Genomic DNA, 26,547 nt, shown 5'->3' with positions numbered 1-26,547 from the left:
CGGATAATTCATCACGTCACCGCCACAATAATGATTTTTTTTTTAAATTGAAATCTAAAACATCAAATAAAAAATATATATATAAAAAATATATATATTAGAGGTCTTAAATAAAAAATTGCTGCAGCACCCCTGAGACTGAAATGTGTTTAATGGCATATAGCAAATGAGTGAAAAAGTGGAGATGCGGGCCATCTAATGACCATGTATTAATTTGAAGTGTTAGGACATTAAAATGATTCAATTATGCTGGAACAATGACAAGAATTGATGTTAGTTAAAAGCAATAAAAGATGCCAAACAAACAAACAACATTCAGAAACAGAAAGAAGCAAATGGAGTGAATGTGCTCCATGAACTCAGGCCCGTTGAGGCCAGCCCAGCTCCTTGAGAAAACTGCGCCGGCCGTGTCGCACCATGCCAGACCTTTCCAGGCCTAGATGGGCGTGAGCTGAGCGCCAGCCAATCACAGCCTGACTGGTCTGCGGCAGCGGAGGAGAGGCAGCGACCTGAATATCACAAAGACGGCAGGTAGGGAGGTTGGTAAGGTTCTGTAGATAGGGTGGTACTGCATGCAATTTAACTAGGTAGGTCATTTAAGTAGACAGCTAAGTAGCTAGGGTAGGTACAGTGAGTAGAAAGGAAATGGTTAGGTACATACATCGGTAGCTAGATGTTTACACATTTCTTAGTGAGTAGGTAGATAGGTTTTAAATAGTTTGGTCGCGAGGTCATCAGTAGGAATGTTTTCGTAGTTAGGTAAGACAGATGACAGTCTTCCCTAGCCAGACAATGTATCGGTAGTTAACTAGTAGGTGGGTCCGAAGTGTTAGTCGGTAAGGAGATAGGTACAGTAGTAAGTCGATTGTTGGTTGCTGAATAGGTACATACGTAAGATGGTAGCTAGATGTTCATACCTCTGGAGGACCTGTAGCTCGTTTGGGAGGTACCGCTGACGATGCGTTCTGCAAATTCATGCTGTCCACCTCATACTGAAATAAACAAAAGGTGTGTATGTATATATATATATATGTGTGTATATATATATATATATATATATATATATATATATATATATATATATATATATATATATATATGTATAGTAGCTATAGCTGGCTTTACCTCTTTGCAAAGTTGTGTGAGGAAACCCCATTTGTTTGGCCAGGCATCTGCCAAGTCCTTTTCTGCATTGATGTGTGCTTTCCTGTGCTCACACACACACACACACACACACTTACACACACACACACACACACACACACACACACACACACACACACACACACACACACACACACACACACACACACAATCATATTGCCATTGATTTTAACATATTCATAATCAAATAAAAATGTTTTTTTTTACCATATTTCATCCTGATGTACAAAGTGAACAGGCTCACGGTGCATCTCCTCCACCATCTTTCCTGTGTTGTGTGTGTTTGTGTGTTTGTGATGTGGTGTGGCCCTCCATCCCAGGCTCATGTTACACGTGGCTGTAAGTGACACACTGGTGAAGCTGTTTACTGTTGCCATGGAGATGGCTAACTAGCTTATGTCGCTACAACAACAGCTGCCATCTTTGAGCTGTCAATCCAAATAGATACGTGTCGTTACACCGGATGAACTCAAGGTGGCGCTCGCCTCATGTGTACTGTACAAGAAAGTCATGCTCTTAACCGTCACAGACAAAAATGTTGGGACGCCTAAAGGAAGTGAAAAGTGAAAATATGGAGCTTGGACAAAATTACTGAGACAGATACAGGAAGTGAAAATGTAGATTATGTGGCACCTTCAAGGAAAAATGTTGGAACACTAATGAAAGTCATAATGTGGAATGTGATCAAAAGAATTGGGACACCCACAGCAAGTGGAAAAACACGAAAACATTTGGACTAACCCAAGTGGAAAAACGAAGAGATTTCATAAAGCTGTAGAACCCCACCAAACCGTCTTGTGACATGATGACACATTAATACAATCTCGGATAAATTAATTGATTGCTGAATGAACTCAATACAACACGTATGTGCACAGAAAACATGCACAGAAAAAGTTCACGTCAACAACATGTCTGTTTGAACCATATACTTGTGCACTAGTGCTAATATGTGCACCTTGATCCACACGTTGACGTCAGCAAACACACGTGTGCGTGCGAGCGTGCGCGCGCGCTCGCGCTTGTCATACGTTGACGTGTGTTTGCATTGCAACACTGTTTGATGTGCACGCAGTGATGCTGATGTTGAAGTCAAGAGGCGAAATGTGGCAACCCGCTTAGCCTTTCATTCAAGGGGAACTCAACGGGAAGGCAGACTTTTGCTCCGCCCCTCACTACTAACAAACTTCTTAACAAAAGAAATAAATAACAAACAACGGATCAGATGAACAATCAAAGTACGGAATGAACTAGCTAAAAAAAACATACAAACTGACAAACTAGCTAGCACATTGTTTAACTAACTAACTAACTAACAGATGGACAAGGTATGGTCTGAACTAGCTAAAAAAAAAAGACATACAAACTAGCTAACAAATTACGTCCACAGTCTAAAATGAATGAAAATCATTAGGTTTGAAAATGGTGAAGTTTCCAAAAGTTTGGTGAGTGGAGCTGCGATGTCGTGTGCTGATGTCAGCGTGTCTCCAACGTCTTTTAATGAGCGTCTTCAAGACTCAGAGAATGTTTGTGTGTTTTTTACAACTTGCTGCACTCGAGCGTGTTGTCCGCAAAACGCAGCGCGCACCCGACGGCCTTGCGCAACGTATGTGGCGTGTTCTTTTTTGTCTGCTTGTAAATAAGACACACGGGGTCATATCTGTTCACCACAAACACCTGCAGACCGTGGTGCGAATGCACATCACGACAACACAAGCGTTTTGGTTTTTACGACAGCTTCATTTGCTGCATCAGTGGACTCACTGCTTTGTGAAAACAAATAAATATATAGATAGAAAAAATAAACAAAAGTAACGGAATCATTAAAAAATAAATACCAACAGACAAATTAACTAGCTAACTAGTTGGCAAGCTAGCTAACTGGCTAGCTACCTACCTAAATAAGTCAAATAATTTGTGAAAATAAAACTTTGCAAGAAATATTATAAGATGAGACAATGTAGCCCCCCGTCATCTTTTTCTTGTTTGCTTCAGGCCAGTGCGGTTAAAAAAAAATGTCTCCACACATTTAGAAAGTTGCTCCTCAAATAAAGTCATTGATTTGCAAAACCGCTCCACAAAGAACAAAAAACAAACTATTTTGAGTCTTGAACTACTGAATGTGTAAAAGAAAAGAAAAGAAAAGTCATACGCAGAATTCATCATGTTTATTCTGTCTATGAAATAATACACGTGCATGCAAACATGCATGTAACATGTCGAGTGACCCCCAGGGTCATCCAATGAACTTACGTCAAAGTGGGTCAAAGTTCAAAGGCAAGTGCTTCTCGTGATGGGATATTTTTTTATCTGTGCAGCGCGGTAGGGGTGGGGGCACAGATAAGATGATCAATAATCAATAGGCTGTAAAGTCTTCATCAAACCACTTTGGTCGGCGGCTCACAGAGTTTCGGGATGAATCATTCACCTCGTAAAGGACAACATACGCAGAAGCGTAAGAGGCCACTGACGACCCCCAGCCAAGCCGGGCCGGGCCCCGGGCCGGGCCCCGCCCTCTGCTGGGACGTCCCAGAGGATAAAAAGAGCGCACTTTGCTGAGACGCGCACACACACGACGGATGACATCACCATCAGCAGCGGAAACAAGATAACAAATCAGGTTTGCCTTCACTATATGGATCACATTATGCATTATCAATAGTCACCCTCCTTTCTTAATAGTTGCTTAATATGCTAATATGATATTACTAGTCGGTTCCTTTATTTGTTTGTAAGTTACTTTGTGATGCCCCTTTTTCACAATTAATGTAGTTTTTCATTAAAAAAAAAATTTTTTGTCTTTACTTCTTTAATGGTGCGCCATCCGTCCTCCTCATCCTCCACCTTCTTCCTCTCCCTCAGACTCGCTGTCCGCGTTTGTTACCCAGTCGATCGCGATGCCTCCTCAGCTCCAGTCTTCAAAGCGGGGCAGGCCTCGGGTGCTGCAGGGCGAGCTGAGCGCCCTCAGCCCGGCCGTCAGGGAGTTTGTGGAGGCCAACGTGGCGCTGTGCCAGCCGGACGCCCTTCACATCTGCGACGGCTCCGATGAGGAGAACCGGACCGTCCTGGGCCAGCTGGAGGAGCAGGGCATGATCAAGAAGTTGCCCAAGTACCACAACTGGTAGGTGGAGCGCACTGAATGTCCAAAGCAAGTGCAACAGAGCCGAAAGAAAAACAGTGAAAGCAGCCAGGCTGATGCCGTCGCACGTTAAACATTGGAGAAAAGTAACCACTTAAGTATAGAAACAATCAATCAATACCTTTCAATCAACATTTCCTTCACTTTTCACTTTCTCTAAGTGCCCAAACTCCACATTTGATTGTCTTTTTTTAAAAATCTCTCCTAGGTGTCCTAATACTTTTGTCCAAACACCCACATTTTCACTTCTGTCCAAATATTTTTGTCCAATCTCAAATTTTTTCAGAATTTTTTTGTCCCAATACTTTTGTCTAAACATTTCCTTCACTTTTCACTTTCTCTAAGTGCCCAAACTTCACATTTGATTGTCTTTTTTTTTAAAATCTCTCCTAGGTGTCCCAATACTTTTGTCCAAACACCCACATTTTCACTTCTGTCCAATCTCAATTTTTTTCAGAATTTTTTTGTCCCAATACTTTTGTCTAAACAGTTTCTCCACTTTTTATTTGCTGTTTGTGTCTGAATACTTTTGTCCCTCCCTGTAAGTGTCCCAATACTTTTGTCCAAACTCCATAGTTCGCCGCTCCTTAAAGGTGTCCCAATACTTCTCCCCCTCAACTTGAGCTTCTTCCCACCCTGCAGCTGGCTGGCCAGGACGGACCCTCGAGACGTAGCCCGCGTAGAGAGCCGGACGGTGATCGTGACCCGCGACCGCCGCGACACGGTGCCCGCCCCCCTGGAGGGCGACGTCAGCCAACTGGGCCGCTGGATGTCCCCCGAGGATTTGGACAAAGCTGTCGGCCAACGTTTCCCGGGTTGCATGAAGGGTCGCACCATGTATGTGGTCCCTTTCAGCATGGGACCAGTCGGATCGGCGCTGTCCAAGATTGGCGTGGAGTTGACTGACTCGCCCTACGTAGTGGCCAGCATGAGGGTGATGACCCGGATGGGGAAGGCGGTTCTGGCCGCCCTCGGGACCGGCGAGTTTGTCCGCTGCCTGCACTCGGTCGGCTGCCCGCTGCCACTCACAAGTTCGTAGACTTCAATTCCAAGGTGGCTCGAGGCGTCTTCCAAGCAAGTGAGACTGCAATGTTCCCGTCTTCAGGTTCTCTGGTGAACAACTGGCCTTGCAACCCCGAGCAGACCCTCATCGCCCACGTACCAGAACGCCGGCAGATCGTCTCTTTCGGGAGCGGGTATGGTGGAAACTCTTTGCTCGGCAAGAAGTGCTTCGCCCTGCGCATCGCCTCACGCCTTGCCAAGGAAGAAGGCTGGCTGGCAGAGCACATGCTGGTAGGACGCTGAATTGTCTCGTTCAGGGTTCACCGATTCCGGTCCTCGAGGTCCTGCAGGTTTTTAGATGTTTCTGCCCACTAGCACACCTGATTCATACAATCAGCTCATCAGCATGCCTGATAACGATCCTGATCTTTAGCATCAGGTGTGTTGGTAGGCGGAAACATCTAAAACCGGCAGGATTCTGGACCTCGAGGACCGGAACTAGTGGACCCTGGTCTAGTTAATCTGCCAGAACCCACCCTGCAGAATTGGTATTAACTCTTGACTCTTGACTTGATCAGATCCTGGGCATCACCAACCCCGCAGGCCAGAAGAAGTACATGGCGGCGGCGTTCCCCAGCGCCTGCGGGAAGACCAACCTGGCCATGTTGAGCCCGACGCTGCCCGGCTGGAAGGTGGAGTGCGTGGGAGACGACATTGCTTGGATGAAGTTTGACCAGCAAGGTTAGGAACCATCAGGAACATCCAAGGCCTTTTACGATGTCTCCCTTTCTTATTGCTCCCGCCATTCCGTTGTTATCAGGTCACCTGCGAGCCATCAACCCAGAGAACGGCTTCTTTGGCGTCGCACCCGGCACCTCCGCCAAGACCAACCCCAACGCCATGGCCACCATTGCCAAGAACACCATCTTCACCAACGTGGCCGAGACCAGCGACGGAGGCGTGCATTGGGAGGGCATTGACGAGGTTCTGCCGCAGGACATCACCGTGACTTCCTGGAAGAACAAACCTTGGAGCCCGGAAGATGGTGAGAGATGGCGAAAACGGCAAAAATGGCCAAAACAAGCAGGATGATCAGTTGAGATGAGTCAACCTTGCTTGTTTGTTTAGGAGAACCTTGCGCCCACCCCAACTCCCGCTTCTGCACTCCGGCCGATCAGTGCCCCATCATCGACCCACTTTGGGAATCGCCCGAAGGTGTCCCCATCGAGGCCATCATTTTCGGCGGACGTCGGCCTGAAGGTGAGCAGGAAAGACTCTGGCTTCCATGCAAGATTTGCTGGACTTTCAGTGTGGTATGCCAGGTTTTAGAGTGCGATTGGACTCCTCCATTCTGTGAGGCAGTAAAACATTACAGCGAGCCATCCACATTTTCTTCTTTTGATCTGGGTCTGGGTTGTGGAGGGCAGATGTGTCAGTAGGGAAGGCAGACTTCCTCGTCTCCAACCACCTCCTCTAGGTTAGACTTTGTCCCTCCAGCATGTCCTAGGTCTGAACCAGAGTGTCGGCACAATTCCAAATGAAGTCCTACACACTCTTAGAGATTTATAAAAGCGATCCAAACTACAACCAGCACACAATGCCATCAGGTTTTACCCTGAAAGGGTCCTGAATCTTTTCATTGCAGTCCAAGACACATGTACGTCTATCATAAAGAACTATTCTCTCCATCCATCTCCATCTCTCCAAAACTTCCTCTGGTTCCATCAGGACAACACCTCGGCATTTGTAGTCCCTCCAGTGTGTCCTAGTTCTGCTCTGGGATCACGGGACCAAACAAACTCCCACGCGGAACATGAGCCGCTACAAGACACGAACCAAGTTTACAGATCATCAACAGATTTGTGCCAGAGAAAGTGAACCAAAACTGTAGACGTCAAAGGACGCCGAAAGAATCTGTAATGTCCGTGACTAAAGCTTTCTTTCTGGTCTTCAGGCGTCCCGCTGGTCTACGAAGCATTCAGCTGGCAGCACGGTGTCTTTGTTGGAGCTGCCATGCGTTCAGAGGCCACTGCCGCAGCAGAACACAAAGGTATGGACTCGAGACTTACATATTGCAGGCGCGTGTGACTTCATCCCACCGAATGGTAAGAAGTCACACGAAGAACTGAAGTCGACTGACTTCTCATTCCTGTTGCCAGGCAAGGAGATCATGCACGACCCGTTCGCCATGCGCCCCTTCTTCGGCTACAACTTTGGTCACTACCTGTCGCATTGGCTGAGCATGGCAGAGCGTCCCGATGTCAAGCTGCCCAAGATCTTCCATGTCAACTGGTTCCGCAAAAGCCCCACTTCCGGTTTCCTCTGGCCCGGTTTTGGCGAAAACATCCGCGTCCTGGACTGGATGTTCCGCCGGTTAAACGGCGAGGCTGGAGCGATGCCCTCCGCCGTGGGCTACCTACCGTGCCGTGATTCCTTAAACCTGCGGGGCCTGAGGGACCCGGTGGACTTGGACCAGCTCTTTGCCCTGGACCAGGAGTTTTGGCAGAAAGAGGTGCACGAGGTCGGGAAGTACTTTGCCACTCAAGTGAACGAGGACCTTCCTGACGAGGTGGCAAGGCAGCTGGACCTCCTGCGACAGAGGGTCAATCAGATATGATTTTTTTTTTTTTTTTAAAGAACGCAGATAGCCAAAATTCTAGATGTGGTAAATCCTCAGTTAGCATGCTAATCATTTTCAGCTACTGTGAGTAATTCAAAGTTATTTGTTTCACAGTGAATTCTGTTTTATCGAGGAAGGGGATTCGTTCCACATCCACCTATGATAGGTGAAAATTTGCAATATAGAGACACTTCTAAAAAAGACACAACATTGTCTGAAAACAAAAACAAAAACATTGCATTCCAGTAGTTTTAAATGTCTTAGTATAGTAGCACTGAGTTGTTAGCATTCAGTGATAACTGTTAGCAGATGGGTTGCCATTAAATGTTAAGTGCTAGTAGGTGCGTTCACTGTATTCCCACTAAGTGGTTAGCATTTAGTGCTAACTACTAGCAGCGGAGTTCACAGTATTCCCATTGAGTGGTTAGCGTTCAGTGCTAACTGCTAGCAGATGGTTAGCGTTAAATGTTAACTGCTAGTAGCAACGTTCCCTGTATTCCCATTAAGTGGTTAGCATTTTTTTGCTAACTGCTAGCAGCGGAGTTCACAGTACGGTATTCCCATTGAGTGGTTAGCATTCAGTGCTAACTGCTTGCGGTTCAATCATCAAACTGTTGTTGTTTGTCCTGCCTACATTTATTTCATGGTAAGTTATATTTGAAAAGCATCCAAGGATCACTTTAGCTTTCTTGTTTCTTTTATTTTTGACTATAATTTATTTTTATATAAAGTACATCCATCTTGCTGACATTTGGTGTAAATCTGACGTTGGAAACATTTTGTCTGTACTGCTGCAATAAACACTTGGAAACACCAAATGTGACTTTGTAGTTTTATTCCTGGAACAGATCACAAACATACAATTGTTGACTTGCTTGAAAGCGCACGAGGAACGTTTGGGCCACATGCTGCTTCACCAAGTCGAAAACTCCAGTTGACATGTTTTTTTTCCTAGAGTTGCATATCAAATGGATGATCTGGTTTTATGAGTGCATTTATCTTTATTTGGCTGACAAATGAAAACACAATCGCACTTGTGAGTGATATGATTCGTTTTACAAGTTTCATTACAACATCATGAAAATCATTTCAAGTACGACGTAAACACAACTGGCGCACAAAAAAAAAAAGGATCAACTCCGGAGAAGCATTTTCAATTAAAAATGATGATTAATATTAGCAATATTAGTGTATAAAATATGATATAAATCTGCTATATCAGGAGGTTAGTGGTGCGGCCGTCATTTAATTAGTAACATAATGTGTTGCAATCTGTCACTTACTTTGATTTATTAAATCATTGTGTGTCACTTGAAATGGAACTAAACCGTCAAAAATATCAGATAGAAATGAGAGTGAACATGAATTGACCATTTGGGCGTCCCGTGCAAATACAAACAAAGTGAAATTTGTCCAAAGCTTGACATCAACACGTTCACTTCAAGTAAGCACTAAGGAACTTTTCGACCTTTATCAAATATTTTTTTATTTTTGGATCATTTTTACTGGCACTAAGCAACTTTGAGGAGGATGGAAGGAAAACTATCACACCAAAAAAATGCAAATGTGCTGACTGCTTGATGGCATACGTCAAAAAAGGACAGTCAAGGATCACCATTGGCCAGGATTTCACAATAAAATGAGCTTGCCCTCATGGGAAATGAGGTCTTCCTTCAGGCATAACATTACCACTTTTGTCCATATGGCGCCGCCATAATCAACGCAAACTGAAAGTTCCTTAGTGTTGCTTTAAGCTTTGAACAATATTCTTGTTATCTGCCACCTTCAAAATGTCCACAATAGTTTTTGTCTGATTTTGGTTTCCAACTTCACTTCTTTAAATATGTAGTAGTCAAATTTGCTTTTACGACAAATCCATTCCAAAAAGTCTGAGCAAAAACCCAACAGGAAGAAATCCAAAAGCAAAACTTCCCAAGGAAAACCATCAGAAATATGAACAAAAAGACAAAAGCGTGGAATTGAAGTCAACATTTTTGACTGGCGAGTACGTTTGAATAATTGTGCTTTTAAACTCTTTTGACCATGAAGAGTGTTTCCAATTTCATGTGAGAATGAGAAAGATTGCGCTCCAAATTGCTACCAAGAATATTCAACCGGCTTTTTTCAAGTTGCAAGCTGCAATTTGAAGAGCGAAGATGTTTTGGAAAGGAATCCAATAATTGATAGAAACAAAAACATTTCACGCTGTAAAAACTTGCATCCGCAAGCAAGCTGAAAGGATGGCGAAAATGTAACGTGGCCTTCGGGTCAAGTGGAACCACAAAGTAGTGAAAGTGTTCTTTAGTGTTGTTGTTCTTTGCTGTGTGTTGCGTAACACGTCGAGATTATAACGCTGGACAAAAGTTAATCATCACTGACTTGTTTTCGACGGTCTTCGGTTTGACACTTGAGGGGGAAAAAAACGAGCAGAACAATCGCAATAAGGTGCACCGCCTTACAAAAAGTCACCGAAACATGACGATTGGTGCTTGCGAACTGCGATTGGTCGCCATCAAAGCCAATACATTGAAATTGACACTTTTATTGCGCTAAAGAGATTTGAAATGAATGCAACGGCTGAAATGTCAATCAAATGTGTGAGACTTGGAGGTGGAAGACGATGATTCGGGGATTAGCTTGTGAAATTGTGGCAATTAGAAGCACGGTGAGAGGAAGAAGAATTGCTCACACCAGTTGGAAGGATTTGAAGGCAGACGTCAAGCATGCGAGAAAAGTCTTTCATTGGCTGCGAAACAGATGACATTTGTGGAAGGCGGGACTTTTCAGAATGGACAAAAGATGAACTGAATTGTTTGGAATGGCAAAGATGGGGAACTTTTGTCTTATCGAATGTGCAACGTGTCACATTTTTGGGAGTATCCTCAAAAAGTTCAATCATTTCCGTAATTCCATTCAAAAAGTCAAACTTTCATACATTATAAATTCAGGCTCCACAACTCAAGTGATTTCAAGTATTTATCTGTTATTATTTGGGCTTGCAGCTAAAATAGGATGTCCAAAATTTTGAATGATGTGATAAAATGACCATGCATACTTCCCAGTGTTTTGCATGGAAAAAAAAAAAAGACGAATGGATGGTATTTTCAAAACAATATGTCAATCTTCAATTCAGTTGGTTGGATCCCCTTTGCCCTCATCACTGCCTCCATATGGAGCTCAATAATGTGGCCTTCGTCTTCCTCTCGTAATTCAGTACTAGCAAGAGGAAAATGAGGGCCGCCAGAGCCCAAAACAAAGCGCTGACAGCAAGCATCAAGAAGGCCTGCATGGGCTTCTAGGACCCGCAGGTCCTCCAAGGCTGCCACCTGCTGCATATCAGATGCAACTACACATTCTTAAACGGAGACAAGACGCCCTCGGAAAAACAAAACAAAACAAGCTTGACCGCTTACCGACTTTAAATTCGGGCTGAGCAATTACGGGGGGAAATTCTAATCAAACATCTTTTGATTAATGTTGAAATCACACTTAAGAAACACGATTATTCATGATTTAATATCTTAGTATTTATTCGACTACCAAAACTCAACATATTACTTAAAGAACAATCAGAAAATATATTAGTCACAAGTAAAATAATAATCTATCCAAAAAATAGCATTAAAAAACAATTGAAAAGAATGAATTTGCTGCAGTTCCTGCTGTGCACAACTTGGCCTCTTAGGGGCAGTGTGGTGCCGTGCATGCCTGGAGATACAAATGAACGTATTTGCTCTTTTTATCTTATTTTACATATAAATACAATTTTTTTTCCTATCTGTTATAAAAAACAAAACAAAACATAATGACTTGTGTATGTAAGGCTTCCGTGTGGGAAAAAAAGAGCAAAACGCACACAAATGTTTGAACAAAAGAAATGTATTTGGACGGGATGTCAAATTGAAATGATTCCAACCAACAAACGACAACAAGCACAGTTTGGTTCCACCGTTTTCTTTTCTTGGCGACAACATTGACGCAAACATCACACGAGAAGACGTTGAATGCAAAATTGAACATGCGTCAAATTGTGCCTTTGCGAATGTTGGCCAACAAACAACTAACATTCGTCAGCCGAGATGAGCTCTTGTATAATCGGCAAAAATTGGCCGATTCGACACATTACACGCGAGTCAAAGATAATCACATTTACACTCCCCAAGTGGTGTAGTCCAGGGTATACGCGGTCCCACTTCTTTTTCAGTCAGTATCGAGTATACCCACTGTTTAGCCATGGCTACGCTCCTCTGCCTCTGATTGGCTGGTCCTTCTGCCAAAGCCGATTAGATTGGCTAACTTTTGGCACGAGGACTGATGAGCCAATCGGAGGCAGAGTAGGGCGGGTCATGTTGAAGGAAACAATCCTTCAAATGCTCCCCCGAGCCACAATGCTGACCCAGAAATTTTGCTCAGGTGAACTGATTTGCCTGATTTGTATCGCGGGATACCTGATCACGACGTGGGTTCGATTCCCGAGTGGTCGCTGACAGTTACATGTTAACTACATGCTCTAGTTAAGTTTTATGGTAGCTATAGGCTTCTACTTGATTTTAAAATCAAAGGTAAGTTTGATTTATATTTGCCTCATGATAAATGCATTTGACATTATTTCAGGCTGCTTGTATTACCAAACTGTTCTTAACAAGTCACGATCATTTTAGGATTGTGAGCAAGTACAAATGACTGATTTTTCATTCTTACATGTCACCGTTTAAACAAAAAAACAAAACACTACTTAAACAAAATGAGGAAAAGTGAGAGTATACACACATCTCCATGGACCACCCCTGCCACCCCCCCCCCCCCCCCGCAAAAAAAGGACTAAATTTTTTTGTAAATTTTTCTCTCTGTAAATCAAATCTTTATTGTTGCAAGCCTTAAGGGGCCAAAAAACAAGTTTTTTTTTCATTTATCATATACTTTTTAAATTAAATCGGCCAAAAATCAGAATTTTATCCTGCCAAATATCAGAATCAAACAAAAACAAAAAAATCCAGATCATCGGGCCCTAAAACAAGCAAACAAACAAACAAACAAAAAGAGCTACGGGATTTTTCCTTGTCAAAATGAAATAAATTGTGGCAGCAAACGGGACAAGATTGTGCTGGACTTTCCTACACGTGACCCTCGCCAAGGAAGTTTCCCGGAAGCTCCGAAAAAAATGTAAATATGAGAAGACATTTCAAATGTTTGATGTTTGTCATCATGCAGCATTTTGGCACAACACAGATGCTGCGTTTGAGAAAACTGGGAAAAAGGAAAACCTTTTTATTATTTTTTCTTTACACATTTACAATTGACAATGTTAAAATGTTACTTTTTACATGACCTTTAAAATGAATAAAGGATCACACCATATGCCTGTCAGAGTTTTTTTTTAACTTTAACTTACATTTCTGAAATGAAAACGTCACAAAACGACTTGAAATTTGGAAGTTCTACATACAGTATATATATATAAAATTGAAGGTTTAATATCCTCGCCATTTCTTTAAACGTTATCCAAATTCCCAATATCCTTTGAACGCAGCATCACAACTTGACAAAGTGCTTTATCTTTTTTAAACGGAGACGATCCAATTTATTAAAAACATGCGGAATAAGATCAAAACGCAGAAGGCACACGCGTGTAGACGCCGTGATTAGCGCAAGACACTTTTGACAAAAAAGTTTCACACTCGGGGATGATTGGACACAAAAAGCGGACGGAATGATGCGGAAATGTGCGCAGAACAACAAAATTACAAACTACAACAACAACGCTAAGCTAAACTAGCATGAAAGAAGGCAAACTGCGGATGTATTGCAACACTCTCACTACAACAAATCAAAACAATATCATCATCATCATCATCATCATCATCATCGTGTCAATCATTATCATCCAACCATCTTTGAGGCTGTGAGGGAGGCGTGTCCCAGGATGATTAACAGCCCTAATTGGCCGCTCTCGTCCCAAACAAAACGCGTTGCTAGGGAGACCGCGGAAGGAGCTCTGTCATTGGACGGAGGAAGTGCTTACGTAGACAGGAAGTGGGGTCCAAATTAGAGCCCGACCAAGTGTGTGTGCGTGTGTGTGCTCCTGGCTGTGTAATCAAATGAGGACCAAATTCTGTGTTTTTACTATCATTGTGGGGACCACAGGTGCTTTTTAGCCGGTCCTCACAACTCATGGTTAAGGTTAGGGTAAGTGGCTAGAAAATGCCAAAATGATGTCAATGTCAATTATGTGCCAGCTAGAGTGTGCGTGTGCACTGAGTTTGTTTAGTCTTTTCAGTTTGTTTGGTTTACAGTCTAGACAGCAGCATCTCTTTCCCAGGAAACACACACGCACACACACACTGTTAAAAATGTCTGCCTGTCCACACTTGACTCTACTTGCTGTAAATGACAATCATGTTCAAGCCTCTCCAAGAGCCCCGCCCCTACACCTCCTCAACCAATCACTAGCCAGCAACAACAACAACAAATCAATGTTCTCGGCACCGCAGGATCCCTGATCAGAACCCGTCCAGTCTTGACTTACCCGCTGCGACCCTCCCAGGAGGGACAACCGCACTGCGACCATGTAGCAACCATGTAGCAACCATGCTAACGTTAGTTCCTGCAGTGCGACCGCTTCCCTGCGGAGGGCGCTGTTGCATAAAGACCGGACCCAAGTGGGCGCTGGATTTGTTGGGTCTGCGGTGCGTTTTTTTGCGGCACGACGGGTCGCCGCTGACACTCGTGTCATTTGTGAACACTTCCGTGTGTCTGCTATGCGGCGACCAGTCACACGCTGACCCATGAAGAGAAAGATGGCGGATTTGGACGTACTTTGTTGTCTGATTGGATGCCCGCGCTGGCTGACTTGGTGAATGAGTGTGATGATTGATTACCATTTCAACACCTGATTGACCAACTGTGCTACGGTTACTGGCTGTTTTGGGGGAGGGGCAAACCTTTTGGCCAATGGGAGGAGAGGGGAGGATAAGGGGCCTCTCTGATTGGATAGAATGAGGCAAACCGGTGTGATCTGATGTGATTTGTGTGTATGTGATTCCACTTTTATGTAAAATGAGTCTTAGTTTCAAGATTGTTGAATTAAAAAAAAGTCCAATGGGCAGAGCTCCTTTTACAAACAAAGTCTCTCTACTGTACAACAACAAAAATAATAGTGCAATTCTTTTCATATAAATAAAATCAAACCTTTTTCACTTGTTAGCAAGTCGGCATCAGACGGGATGTCAACAGTCTGTTTTTCTCTCCCTTAAAAAAGGAAACATCTTTTAGTGATTGGAAAGGATGCTGCTCACCACGGACGTTTTGGAGTTTTCTTGTGCAAAGCTCCCGTACAAATCGTCTTGAAAGAATCTCAGCAGCTAATCCGTTAGCGTCGACTCCTGCGTCCAGTGGAGAACATTAAGGCAGCTCTTAGCACGTGCTAAGTTAGTAAAGGAGGTGAAGAAGCAATGATTTTGTGTGCTAGCATGTGGCAGTGCTACTACGGCCCGACACCGGTGCGGCCCGGAACAAGAATGTGCCAGTGGTCGAAGGAAAACAACGCTCCAATGAATGAATACAAAAAAAAAAAGAAGAACATTTCGACCTGGTTATATAACTTGGAAAACTTGTTTTTTTCTCCGTGAACTTCCTCCCGTTATTTTGAAATGTCCTCAACCTTCCAAGAATGAAAGTGGACTTCCTGAAATTGTGCCCTCGGTGCTTAGTAAATATTTTTTCGTCAGCAAGAAAGATCAGAGCTTCGCCTCCAATCGCTTGTCCGTCACTTATTGAATCTCTCTCAAGCAGACAAAACAAAATTCAAAAAAGTGGATCAACGAAGAAGAAGCTTGAAGAAGACGAACAAACAAGCAAATATGTAACCATGCTTGGACAGGAAGGAGAATGCTGTGCAACAGGAAGTGACGTCCCCGGCCGACACTGAGGCGCCAACTATGTCTTTTTCCCAACCGAGGTGCAGGTTGGTCGTCACGGGTTACAGCGCAGTCGTAGCTAGCTCACTAGCTAGCTAGCATGGGGCCACGCCCGCCGAGGGTCTTGCGATTTCTCTTTTGTGTTCCTGGTGTTCCGGCTGTCCAGTTCCAGCGGCGGGTGGTAGAGGTGTCCTACCACCTCGCTGTAGGTAGGGGGCGCTCCTTCCTGTTTGTGCTGCCGGCTTGCTTGGAGGCTGTGGAGAAAATGCGGCGCGTCAATGCAGCACAACGGTTTGACCAAACAGGACTCAATCACTTTGGATCCAAAAAAAGATCCCGACTCTACCTTCTCTTCACACAAGAAGACCCTAATCCCAAACGAAGACCCTGAACCCTACACTAAGCCATAACCAACCGTACCGACCAAGTTAGGGTTAGGGTTAGGGTTAGGGTTAGGGTTACCACTTCAAAAGTGCTTTACACAACATCGACAAACGCAGCAGTTGACAGAGCAAAAAAGAGAAAACAAAAGAAGGTTGAAGTCCTGGGACCTGACTGTAGTCCCAAAGGCAGACTAAGATCTCATTCCAAGAGACTGATCCAATCCTGAGAGAAGGATCTTGTACCAGGAGATGCTTCAAGTCCTGGAAGATGATTCGAGTCTCAAAAGAAGGGACCGATCCAAAGAAGAAGATGGCGTTCCCAGAGAAGGTCCTAATCCTAAGAGAAGGAACTGGTCCTGAGAGAAGAGACTAGTCCCAAGTGAAGGTCTAGTCCTGTGAGACTATTCTAGTCCCAGAAGAAGGTCCAAAAAAGAAGATCTAAATTCAGAGGGACGGTTATGACCCCAAGAGAAGAAGCTCGTCCTGAAAATGGTGGCTTTTGTCCTACGAGAATGTTCAAGTCATGGGAGATGATTTTAGTCCCAAGTAAAGGTTCGAGTCCAAAGTCAAAGTCTACTTCCATAAATTATATCACAACCCAGTCATTCCCAAACACTTAACGTATAACTCGAACCTGACCCCTTACAGCTCTAACCCTAAAGCCTAACCACGCTAACATTCGGCTTGAGCCCTCAAACCCGAACACCTCCAACCTTTAATCATCATTCCTGTCAAACCCAAACCTTTATCTTTAACGCTGCGCCCTCTTCTAACCTTCCTCTAAGCGACTCTTTAGCAAGATGGCGGCCATGACTTACCTGGCGCGCACGCAGGAAGTGGGCGGGTCCAGGGGGTGCGAGTCAAAGACGGTGCGGTTGGGTGGCGGCCGCACCGACTCGCGGTTCAGCTCCATCTGCTGCTCCGGGTCCCGCAGCTGTAGGGTGCACGGGCCCTGGTAGGGCGGCGGCTCCTCCCCGTCCGACAGCGAGATGGTGGGCGGCAGGTCCATGATCAGGTCGTGGCGCAGGAACGGGAACGTGGGCTGGAAACGGGCGGCGGCCGTGGGCGGGGCGCACCCTTGCGACGAGCGCCGCGGGGGGTACGACGCCCCTCGGTCCGAACGGCGGTGTTGGAAGCCGTGCTGCCGGACAGAAGGGAGGTCGGTCATGTGAGTGTGATGATGTCATAACAGGAAGCAGGAAGTCTCCCTCCGTTACCTCATTTCTGGCGCCGCTGGGACCCTTTGAGCTCCACAGCCCCGCCTCCTGAAGGCCACACAGGCAAAATGTACGCAAACATGAGCAAGGCAAAAGTCGGCATTGGGTGAAATGAGCAACTGACCATGGCGAGGTGCCGGCGTGGCCCCGCCCCCGACGGCGGAGCAGCCGCCGCTTGTCTGGAGGGCGGCGAGCGCGCCGACCGCCGGTAGTGGTTGAGCACGCACGTGATCACCACCACCATCACCAGCAGCGCCGCCACCATCACCACCATCTGAAGCAGCTCCAGCTGGGCTGCGCACACACAAACACGCGCACGCCACACGATGTCACAATACACAGCGAACCTTTGACCCGTAAACAGGAGGTGAGGGTTTGAATCCCACCTCGAGTTGGGAACCTTTTCATGTTTTGAAAATTCAGCCCCCAAAGCCAGTTTGACTTGGCAACATGAAATTTGGTGAAATGGTCTATCGTGAGTTGACCCAGCAAAAAGTCTCAAGAAGCCCCGCCCCAAAAGACGCAGCAAGTCTGCCATTTTAGTTTGAAGCCGACAATTACCGTCTTGTTCGCTGTTTTCAGGGAACTTTTTATATTCTTTGAAAATTCAGCCCCCAAAGCCAGTTTGACTTGGCAGCAGGAGATTTGGTAGAATTTGGGACTACGAGTTGACCCAGCAAAAAGTCTCAAGAAGCCCCGCCCCAAAAGACACGGCAAGTCTGCCATTTTACTTGAAAGCTGACAATTACCGTCTTGTTTGCCCTTTTTAGGGGTCCTTTTTTTGTATTCAGTCCCCAAACACCAGTTTGACTTGGCAGCAGGAGATTTGGTAGAATTGCCGATCACGAGTCACCAAAGAGTCTCAAAAGGCAAAGTCCCAAAATACAAGGGAAGGGCGGCCATTTTAGTTTGAAGCAGACATTTTACGTTTTATTATGTGGTGCTTGTGCAAATGATTTGCTCTGTCATGATGAGATGCAGCAGGTTTAGTGTGTCAGACGCCCACACACACACACACACACACACACACACACACACGCGCACGCACGCGCACACACGCACACACGCACCCTCCAGACGAGACAGGGCGGGCTTTGTTCAGCAGCAGTCTGCTCTAAATGCTTCACGGCCCCCGAGCACACGCACACACACTGCTTTTCTCACACTTCTTTTTTAACAGGGTGCACTAAGAGGTCACGCACACACACACACACACACACACACACAGATGTCTAGACAGTACACACAGAGCTGTAAATGTCCTGTGAACACACACACTCACGCACACACACGATTTATACGGCATTGTGATGTCATGATGGATAAAACATTCCCCAAATGTTGTAAAGTTTGTCCTGACTTTTATGGAGGCCACGAAGCATCTTCACATCTTTCCCGTGTTGTGAAAGCTTTGCAATATTTACTTTTGGACAAGTTTGGCTGCTTTTCTTCCAATAGAAGTATTGATCACGTGATCGGCACGTCGCGATACGATTGTTGGCAACGTGTGACCACGTCCTGCCGCAGGGTTGACATTTCTTTCACGTTTTACTTCATCATATAAACGATCCCACACTTAAAAAAAAAGAAAAGAAAGAAGTTTGAATTCAAAATTATCAGTCAATATCGTCTGCAAAATATGACAATAATATTTATTATTCTTAAAACATGTGCATTCTTTGATGTTCCGTTCAATATATCGCTTATCGCCGTAATATCGTAAAAACATCAATTCATGCCACTTAAATGTCTGTATTAAATGATGTCATTTTTCCGATGTTTTGACTTAACAAATCGGCAAATTATTGTGATCATCAGGATATTTTTTCCCGTATGAATCGTATTATGCGTCATTTTGCTTTTTCATCTTTTTTCCTTCCATTCAATCGCGGCTGAATCCCGACCGTACGGCGACGCGGTCTCGCCGGTTATCGCGGCTCCACTCACCGCACAATTGTGTCGGCACACACTTGTCATGGTCGTGCGCCCCCGCCGAAGGATGCATCGTCGCTCGCTCGCCTTCCTTCGATATTCCCGCAATCCAAATTTGGACCACAAATGAAAAATCATGGAATTAAGAGCGGGTGGCAGAACGTGCGTCCTCGCCGGCCGGCCGACACCGACTCACTGTGAGTGCGCAACCTTTGCCGCCTCTTAACCCCCCCCTCGCTCGCATTCCCACACTAAAGTCAAACAGCTGACCGTAACCCCCCCTTGAACCCCCCCGCCCGCCTGCTTTCTCGCTGCGAACAAAAGGGGGGCACTGTTGGTGGTGGTGGTTGTTAGGGGGCTGTCTGGCAAAGACAGATGGGCAGTGGGGGGGGGGGGGGGGCAAGTTTTGAGTGTGGGGGGGGAGAACTCAACCTTCAACTTGGGAAAAGGATGCTTGCATGCAGCCTTCAATGAAACCAGGATCTTACAAGTGTTTCATCCAAACGTAAAGAAAAAGCATGCTGGCGATAAGCACACGTTTGTTTAGTTTGTGATTTCAGCAATCAGCAAAATTCACAGAGAAATATTTGGTATCTTTTTTGTTGTGTCAAGTTTTTACGCCTTCAAAGCAGCGACGCCTTGTTCGAAGTCCAAGGTCACAAATAATCCTTTCCAAACTCAAATATTGGAAATATTGCCGTCATATCCAATGTAAACAAGCCCAAAACCAAGAATATGCTCATGCTTGGGTTTTGAAAAACCAGAATCTCAAAACCCATGCGGGTTTGTGACCCCGTTTTTGCTCCTAAAACGCGTTCGGGGTTCGCCCTTTGAACGGAACATTGGTTGTGTTCTGGGCAAGGAATCGGGTCGGGGTCTTTTAAGTACAGGAACGACTTATACTTGTATGGGCGGCGGCCATCTTACGTTGCCATCGGCTAAAGCAGCCCAACTTGAATATAATGAATTTTCCACCGCAAATTTTCTGTCTCTTTGATGAAAATGCCACATTTTATGCATGCATGGAAGTCGGTGCTTTTGGCGCACAACCCACCGCAAACACACGACTAGAAATAAACAAACATGGCGCCGCCGCACAGCAGCACTTTTTGGGAGCCAGGAGGAAATCGACTATTTTATTAGCGTAAAAAATAAACTCTTCTATCAACTGTAGAAAGTTAAAAGTGGAAATTTGCATAATGATGTTGTTCGTGCTAGCGCTATCACTAGCCCCTCCCCCCCTCTCTCTCTCTCTCTCCCCCGTCCACCGGTCCCACCGTGACTCGGCAGTCTGGATGCTTACAAATAGCACAGACAGTTGAGTGTGTGTGCGTGTGTGTGTGCGTGCGTGTGTGTAGGTCACACAATTTGCCTGCCAATTTCCATGAGAAAGGCAAGATAGAGGATACACACACACACACACACACACACACACACACACACACACACGCACACATTGACTTTGTGCTGCATGGTCACAGTGAGGCCAACAAGTGTGGGAACTTTGCTCCATAAAACTCCCACGAATGTGTGTGTGTGTGTGTGTGTGTGTGTTTGTATTGTATTTTAACGAAATGTATTTGTCTTCGTATTTTTTTACATTTAAACATTCTCTTGTTTTGCGCCAAAGAACAAATGATCGTCCTAATCGTGATTTCACTTATGACCAAATTCATCGTGATTGATATTTTCTCCATAAATCAGGTTTCCATCCAAATGTTTCGATTTTTTTCTTTTGTGAATTTACTGGAAATGCGCAAAACGGACATGCGACTTGTGCCCGTTTCCATCTGTTCTTCTTTTGTGAACATTGAGAGGGGACTCCGCCGCTGTAGGTGGCGCTACACACCATTAAGAGATGAGATCCGCCAGTCATTCCAAAGAAGAAGAAGAAGATAACGTGTGACGAGTATCCGGTCTCGTTAGTGGTTCTTCGCAAAACCTGTTTCCGTAGCCAAAATGTTCTTACGCTTCAAAATCCAACCCCTCCAAGCGTAAAAAAACTTTTTGTGAATTTTGGGTCCATTTACAAATTTCTGCCGCTTCCAATTTTTCTGCATTTCTTGAAAATTCAAATAAAAATGTGTGGACGGGAAGCCATCTGTATAATCCAGAGTCGAGTCTAAACGAGCAGGCCTACTTGAAGGAACAAAATTCAGACAAACGACTCTTACATGACTATCAATGGCAAAATACACACACACACACGCACGCACACACACACACACACACACACAGTGTCTGAAACATATGAAAATCAAAGCTCATTATGATCAGCTGCTTGTCTGCCTCTCACAGACAGTGTGTGTGTGTGTGTGTGTGTGTGTGCACCTTATTAGAATGCCAGCCAGAAGGAACTAGACTACACACACACACACACACACACACACACACACACACACACACACACACACACAGTCAGACCTGCCCTGTCTGACTGGACACCATTTCAAATTGAAATGATTTGTTGCGTGCGTGCGTGCGTGAGGGAGAAAGCGATCGACAAAAGAAAAACAAAAGAGAGTCCAGATAAGCGTCGAACAGGAAACGGAGGTTCCGTCAGAAGCTGCAGCTTCAAACTTCAGCACTTGGTTATTTAAATTGCCTTCTTTGGCGTCTCCCGCTCGCGCGTTAGCATCAAGCTAGCGGACTTGGGTCACGCTGCATTCAGTCAACATGGACCACAAAGAAGAAGACATTAACTCTTTCACTGCCATAAATCCATTTTTAAAAAAGATTATTAAAAATTTGGGGCAAGAGGCGATTACATTTTTTTTATTGTAATTAATCGCATGACTTCATTAGTTAACTCACGATTAATCACAAATTTTATATCGGTTCTAAATGTACAATAAAAAAAATGGTTTTCATACTCTTGTTAACAAAAGTGGGGAAAAAATGTTAAACTAATAGAAATAGTTCAAATAAATTTTTGACGTCAATGGCAGTGAATTAAAAAAAAAAGAAAATATAAAAAATTTGGGGCGTCAGGCGATTAAAGTTTTTAATCGTAATTAATCGCATGACTTCACTAGTTAACTCACGATAAATCACAAATTTCATATCTGTTCTAAATGTACAATAAAAAATTCTAGGTTTTCATACTCTTGTTAACAAAAGTGGGGAAAAATTTTTAACTAATAGAAATAGTTCAAATGATTTTTTTACGTTTATAGCCGTCAATGGCAGTGAATGAGTTAAGAACAAATCAGAATAGAGAGAAAACAAAAACTAACAACAGTAGAAAATCGACACAAGCAGTGTGTGCGTGTGTGTGTGTGTGTGTGTGTGTGCGCGCGCACGTGAGTGTCCAAACCTTGAGTGTAGACAAAACAATTGTGTGCACAAACCCAAACAAAAGTGGCAGTGACAAAAAAAAAGAAAAAACACACACACGAAAAAAACGTTGCCACACGAAGAGGAAAAAAGGAACCAACGGGAATCAAAGTGTTTCAAAAATGCCGAATCAAATCGTTTTCTTTTTGATTTAAACATTTGATTTGATTGAAAGGTCACTTTTGAAAGTTGTGGTATTTTATACTTTGGCAGACATTACATGACACACACAATCATTTGCCAGTCAACTGTAAATACACATAAAGCGCTAAGCGAGAATTTCAAAATGTCAAATATTCCAAAAGTTGAATGCGGCAAATGTTTTTTCACGTGCCAGCAGTTTGACTTCGGAGCTGCCAATCATTCATTTTGAATTGCAGAACTCGGACCTTAACCAGCGTCGCTCGACTGTCCCAAAACACGAAATGTCGGCAAAATATCGCTGACCATTAAATCCAATGAATTCGATGAATCGGATATTTTGAAAATCCAATCGTTGAAAATCGTGAAATCGAATTTTGTCTTGTGGATTATTAAAAGCAGTTTTTCTTACGTTCTGTTGCATCCAAATGTTTTTGATTTATAGTAATTTGGCGCAAGTGGCAAAATGCACAAGACGTGTTTTACAATAACGACTTTGTTGTGGCATCGAAGCACAAACAACGTTAAGTTACCATTAAAACGGATTTAGGATCAGTATACATTATTGTTGTCTTGAGATTTTGCATAGGAATTATTGGTGAAGAAATGAAACCTTTAAATAATCGTGTCACATTTCTCGTGAACACTCAAAAGCCGGAAAACTGAGCGGACTAATTGCGAGATCGAGTTTGGAGTCATTTTGAGAGCCACACCTCGATTGAAGGAAGAAAGAAAAAGTGTTGACATCTTGAGCGACACCACAAAGGAGACCCGAGACGTCTGCGGGGCTCGGGCTAAACGCCGGCGTGGATGCAGATCGTATTCGCGCCGCCCTCATTTGCATACGTGACGCGCCGCTTTTGTGGCGCCGGCGTCTAGACGGAGAAACAAAAAACAGCTGAGCTCCACCGACAGGAGGAGGATTCTTTTTGTTGGTTTTTCAAAGGACGGAGGACGGGACGTGTTTTGCCAGGATTGTCAAGGGTCACCTATAAATTCAATTTTGTCACAAGATCTGACCAAGTGGAAGTTGAATGGCTTCAAATTTGCTTGGGAAATGCTCAAAATTTGCCTAAAATGGCTCCTACGGAGCAAAATGGAAAACTTTTTCGAGCATGGAGACTTTTTTGTGGGTCAACAAATGTTATCTTGCTTCTGGGGCTGATTTGTGTTTATAATTTTTTTTTTGATAACAAAGAAGCAGAAACAAAGCAATTTGAAGAAGGCCTCTGCCAAAATGAGCCTACAATGGCCGCTTGAAACCAAAATGGAAGCCTTCCTGTGAATGTCGGAGCGTGGCTCCTTCAGACTTTTTTGTGGCTCGACTCATGACATGTATAACAAACTTCATCTTGTGACGCCAAACGGACTTTCAAAAGCACACGACTACCTCCGAGTGACGTCATCCAGATGAGAAACATCAAGACATGAACACGCACACGTCTAGCCTGTGAGTAACGCTGACGTCATGTTCTCTGACCAGAAAGTCATCCACTCGGAACAGAACAGGTGTGTGCGTGCGCGCGCGCGAGTGTGTGTGTGTGTGTGTAGCCTGCAACTACAAGCAGTAACTTCACTTCCAGATCAGGACGATGTGAGGAAGACGGAGGAAGTGCTGAGACGCCTGCGGCAAGTCAGAAGGTGGACAGACATGCGGCAGTTGGCAACATCGTGGGACACAAAATGGTCGTGTGTAGTGGACAACATTGAGGGAGACAATGGCAGACGATGGACTCAAAGTGGAGAAAAATGTGAATGTGGACAAAAATACGAAGACACTCGCATAAATGATAAGTCAAAAGCATCCGAACATGGGAGAAATATGAGTGATATGGACAATAGCAATGTCATGTAAAAACAACACACACACACACACACACACACACACACACACACACGCACACACACACACACACACACACACGCACACACACACACACACGCACACACTTCCCGGCGAGACGTCTGCTTCCGGATGACGAAGCCACAAAAAGGACACCAACTCTTACCGGAGCAGTCTCATTTTTTTCACTCATTTCCTTTTCCACGCCGTGAGTCGAACATTTCACGTTTAAACAACGACGCACGCGAAATCTCGCGAGGACACAAAACGTCAAAGTTGACATCAGAGCAACACAAAGTAGAACTAAATCCACTTTTCCACACAAGATGACGGCTCAAGTTGAAAACCGTAACTTTTTATTTTTTATTTTTTTTAACACACAGCTTTAAGAGATCCACAATGATCGTATTAATCATATTAATAATCATAATCGTGTACTCACTGACGTCCATGACGTGCACGGAGCTGAGGCGCGCGCAACCACACGCGCACGAGACATTGGAGGCCGTTGCGTTCAGGACGCCCATGAAAAGTTGGAACATTTAAAGTGTCATCTCTATCTATCTATCTATCTATCTATCTATCTATCTATCTATCTATCTATCTATCTATCTATCTATCTATCTATCTATCTATCTATCTATCTATCTATCTATCTATCTATCTATCTATCTATCTATCTATCCATCCATCCATCCATCCATGATTTAACTGTTCGGGCTCGTAGCATTTCTTCCTTGTTTTCCGCCGTGTGACCGGCGACTCAACTAAAAGCAGACGTCTGGCGAGGAAGTCTCTCTCTCTCTTTCTCTCTCTCTTTCTCTCTCTCGCTCTCTCTCGCTCTCTCTCTCTCTGTCTCTCTCTCTCTCTCCCCTAACTACGTCGCGGATGCGCAGAAGTGACGGTGCGAACCCCCTTAAGTGGTCTTTTGTCACGTGACAAAGTTACGGAAGGTGTCGATTACACATGTGACGTCATCCGGTAACGCAACCGTGTGGTGACGTCAACAGTAAGGGGGGACCATATATGTGTGAGTGCACCCAAAAAAAAAAAAAAGACGTCAACAGTAAGGACTTGTTTATATTTCAAGGATTTCACTGACTGAGAAAGTGCCGATTGTTACAATTAATACATGATAAGTGAAATGGAATTAATAATATAAGTAATGATATACGTATATTTAGAATATGTCAAACGTCGGAAAAGCTCTCTGCTGCCCCCTCCTGGTCTCCAATGTGTACAACAATGTGGAAGCTGAATGGCCATACACAACAGTAGGACTCGACGACTAAATGGTAAATTGTGGGTGACATCGTCGGTGTCATTATGGATGACAATGTGAGCGAAATAATGACGACATAGTGGGCAACGCAAAGGACAAAATTCTGTAACAGGGGACATAGCGGGCGACGTAGTGGGTAACATAGCGGGTGACATAATGTGAGACATAGTTGGCGACATCAGAGCACTGCAGCAGAGTAGTGTGAGGTCATGTCTGTCTGAGTGGAGCCCAAATCCTCTCTTCCTTTTTCTATCTCAGTACCTGACACAATCTGTCTTCCTCAAACACACACACACACACATACACTTCCTTCTCGTCTCTGTCCACATTCGATTATTAAAAAAAAAAAATATATATATATATATATATTATTATTATTGTGTTGAGCAAGGTTGTGAACAATATGTATGCACTTTAACTCATGAAAGCAGGACTGGGAATGGGATGTATGCACAATGACTTCTCGGCCATACTGTAATTGACGTTGACTGTAAAAATGGAATGTTCTTTATTTAGTGGCAGGTATCAAGGGATCTAAAACTGGGACATGATGGATGACGAAGTGGACGACA

General features: G+C 44.3%; 3 protein-coding genes across 6 annotated transcripts; 1 reads left to right on the top strand and 2 right to left on the bottom strand.

Moving 5' to 3' along the window:
* Positions 1-359: 359 nt before the first annotated feature.
* LOC144058780 (ciliary microtubule inner protein 1-like) lies at positions 360-2,013 on the bottom strand. Its single transcript, XM_077577299.1, has 4 exons — positions 1,372-2,013; positions 1,126-1,207; positions 918-992; positions 360-509 (listed from the first exon to the last, which is right to left on the bottom strand). Exons 1-4 carry the CDS (start codon positions 1,539-1,541, stop codon positions 360-362), a joined length of 477 nt encoding a protein of 158 aa, XP_077433425.1. The 5' UTR covers positions 1,542-2,013.
* Positions 1,443-8,743, top strand: pck1 (phosphoenolpyruvate carboxykinase 1 (soluble)). The gene is made up of 9 exons (XM_077578150.1): positions 1,443-3,784; positions 4,027-4,285; positions 4,946-5,334; positions 5,409-5,596; positions 5,884-6,046; positions 6,126-6,350; positions 6,434-6,565; positions 7,260-7,355; positions 7,465-8,743. Exons 2-9 carry the CDS (start codon positions 4,062-4,064, stop codon positions 7,920-7,922), a joined length of 1,875 nt encoding a protein of 624 aa, XP_077434276.1. The 5' UTR covers positions 1,443-3,784; positions 4,027-4,061; the 3' UTR covers positions 7,923-8,743.
* A 4,013-nt stretch (positions 8,744-12,756) lies between these two features.
* On the bottom strand, positions 12,757-25,448 carry LOC144059455 (protein TMEPAI-like). Of its 4 annotated transcripts, none has more exons than XM_077578571.1 (5): positions 25,136-25,448; positions 17,566-17,735; positions 17,442-17,489; positions 17,043-17,365; positions 12,757-16,095 (listed from the first exon to the last, which is right to left on the bottom strand). In XM_077578571.1, the coding sequence occupies exons 1-5, from the start codon at positions 25,233-25,235 to the stop codon at positions 15,933-15,935; spliced, it is 804 nt and encodes a 267-aa protein (XP_077434697.1). In that variant the 5' UTR covers positions 25,236-25,448; the 3' UTR covers positions 12,757-15,932. The 4 variants fall into 4 exon arrangements, with proteins under 4 accessions (XP_077434697.1, XP_077434698.1, XP_077434696.1 ...); XM_077578572.1 differs by lacking the exon at positions 25,136-25,448 and adding an exon at positions 19,389-19,611; XM_077578570.1 differs by lacking the exon at positions 25,136-25,448 and having other exon boundaries at positions 17,566-19,611.
* Between the last annotated feature and the right edge of the window lie 1,099 nt (positions 25,449-26,547).

The sequence above is a fragment of the Vanacampus margaritifer genome, chromosome 10 (assembly GCF_051991255.1).
Source record: "Vanacampus margaritifer isolate UIUO_Vmar chromosome 10, RoL_Vmar_1.0, whole genome shotgun sequence".
Lineage (NCBI taxonomy): Eukaryota > Metazoa > Chordata > Actinopteri > Syngnathiformes > Syngnathidae > Vanacampus > Vanacampus margaritifer.
Note: the sequence above shows the minus strand (reverse complement) of the source record. Positions and strands in the feature narration are given on the sequence as shown.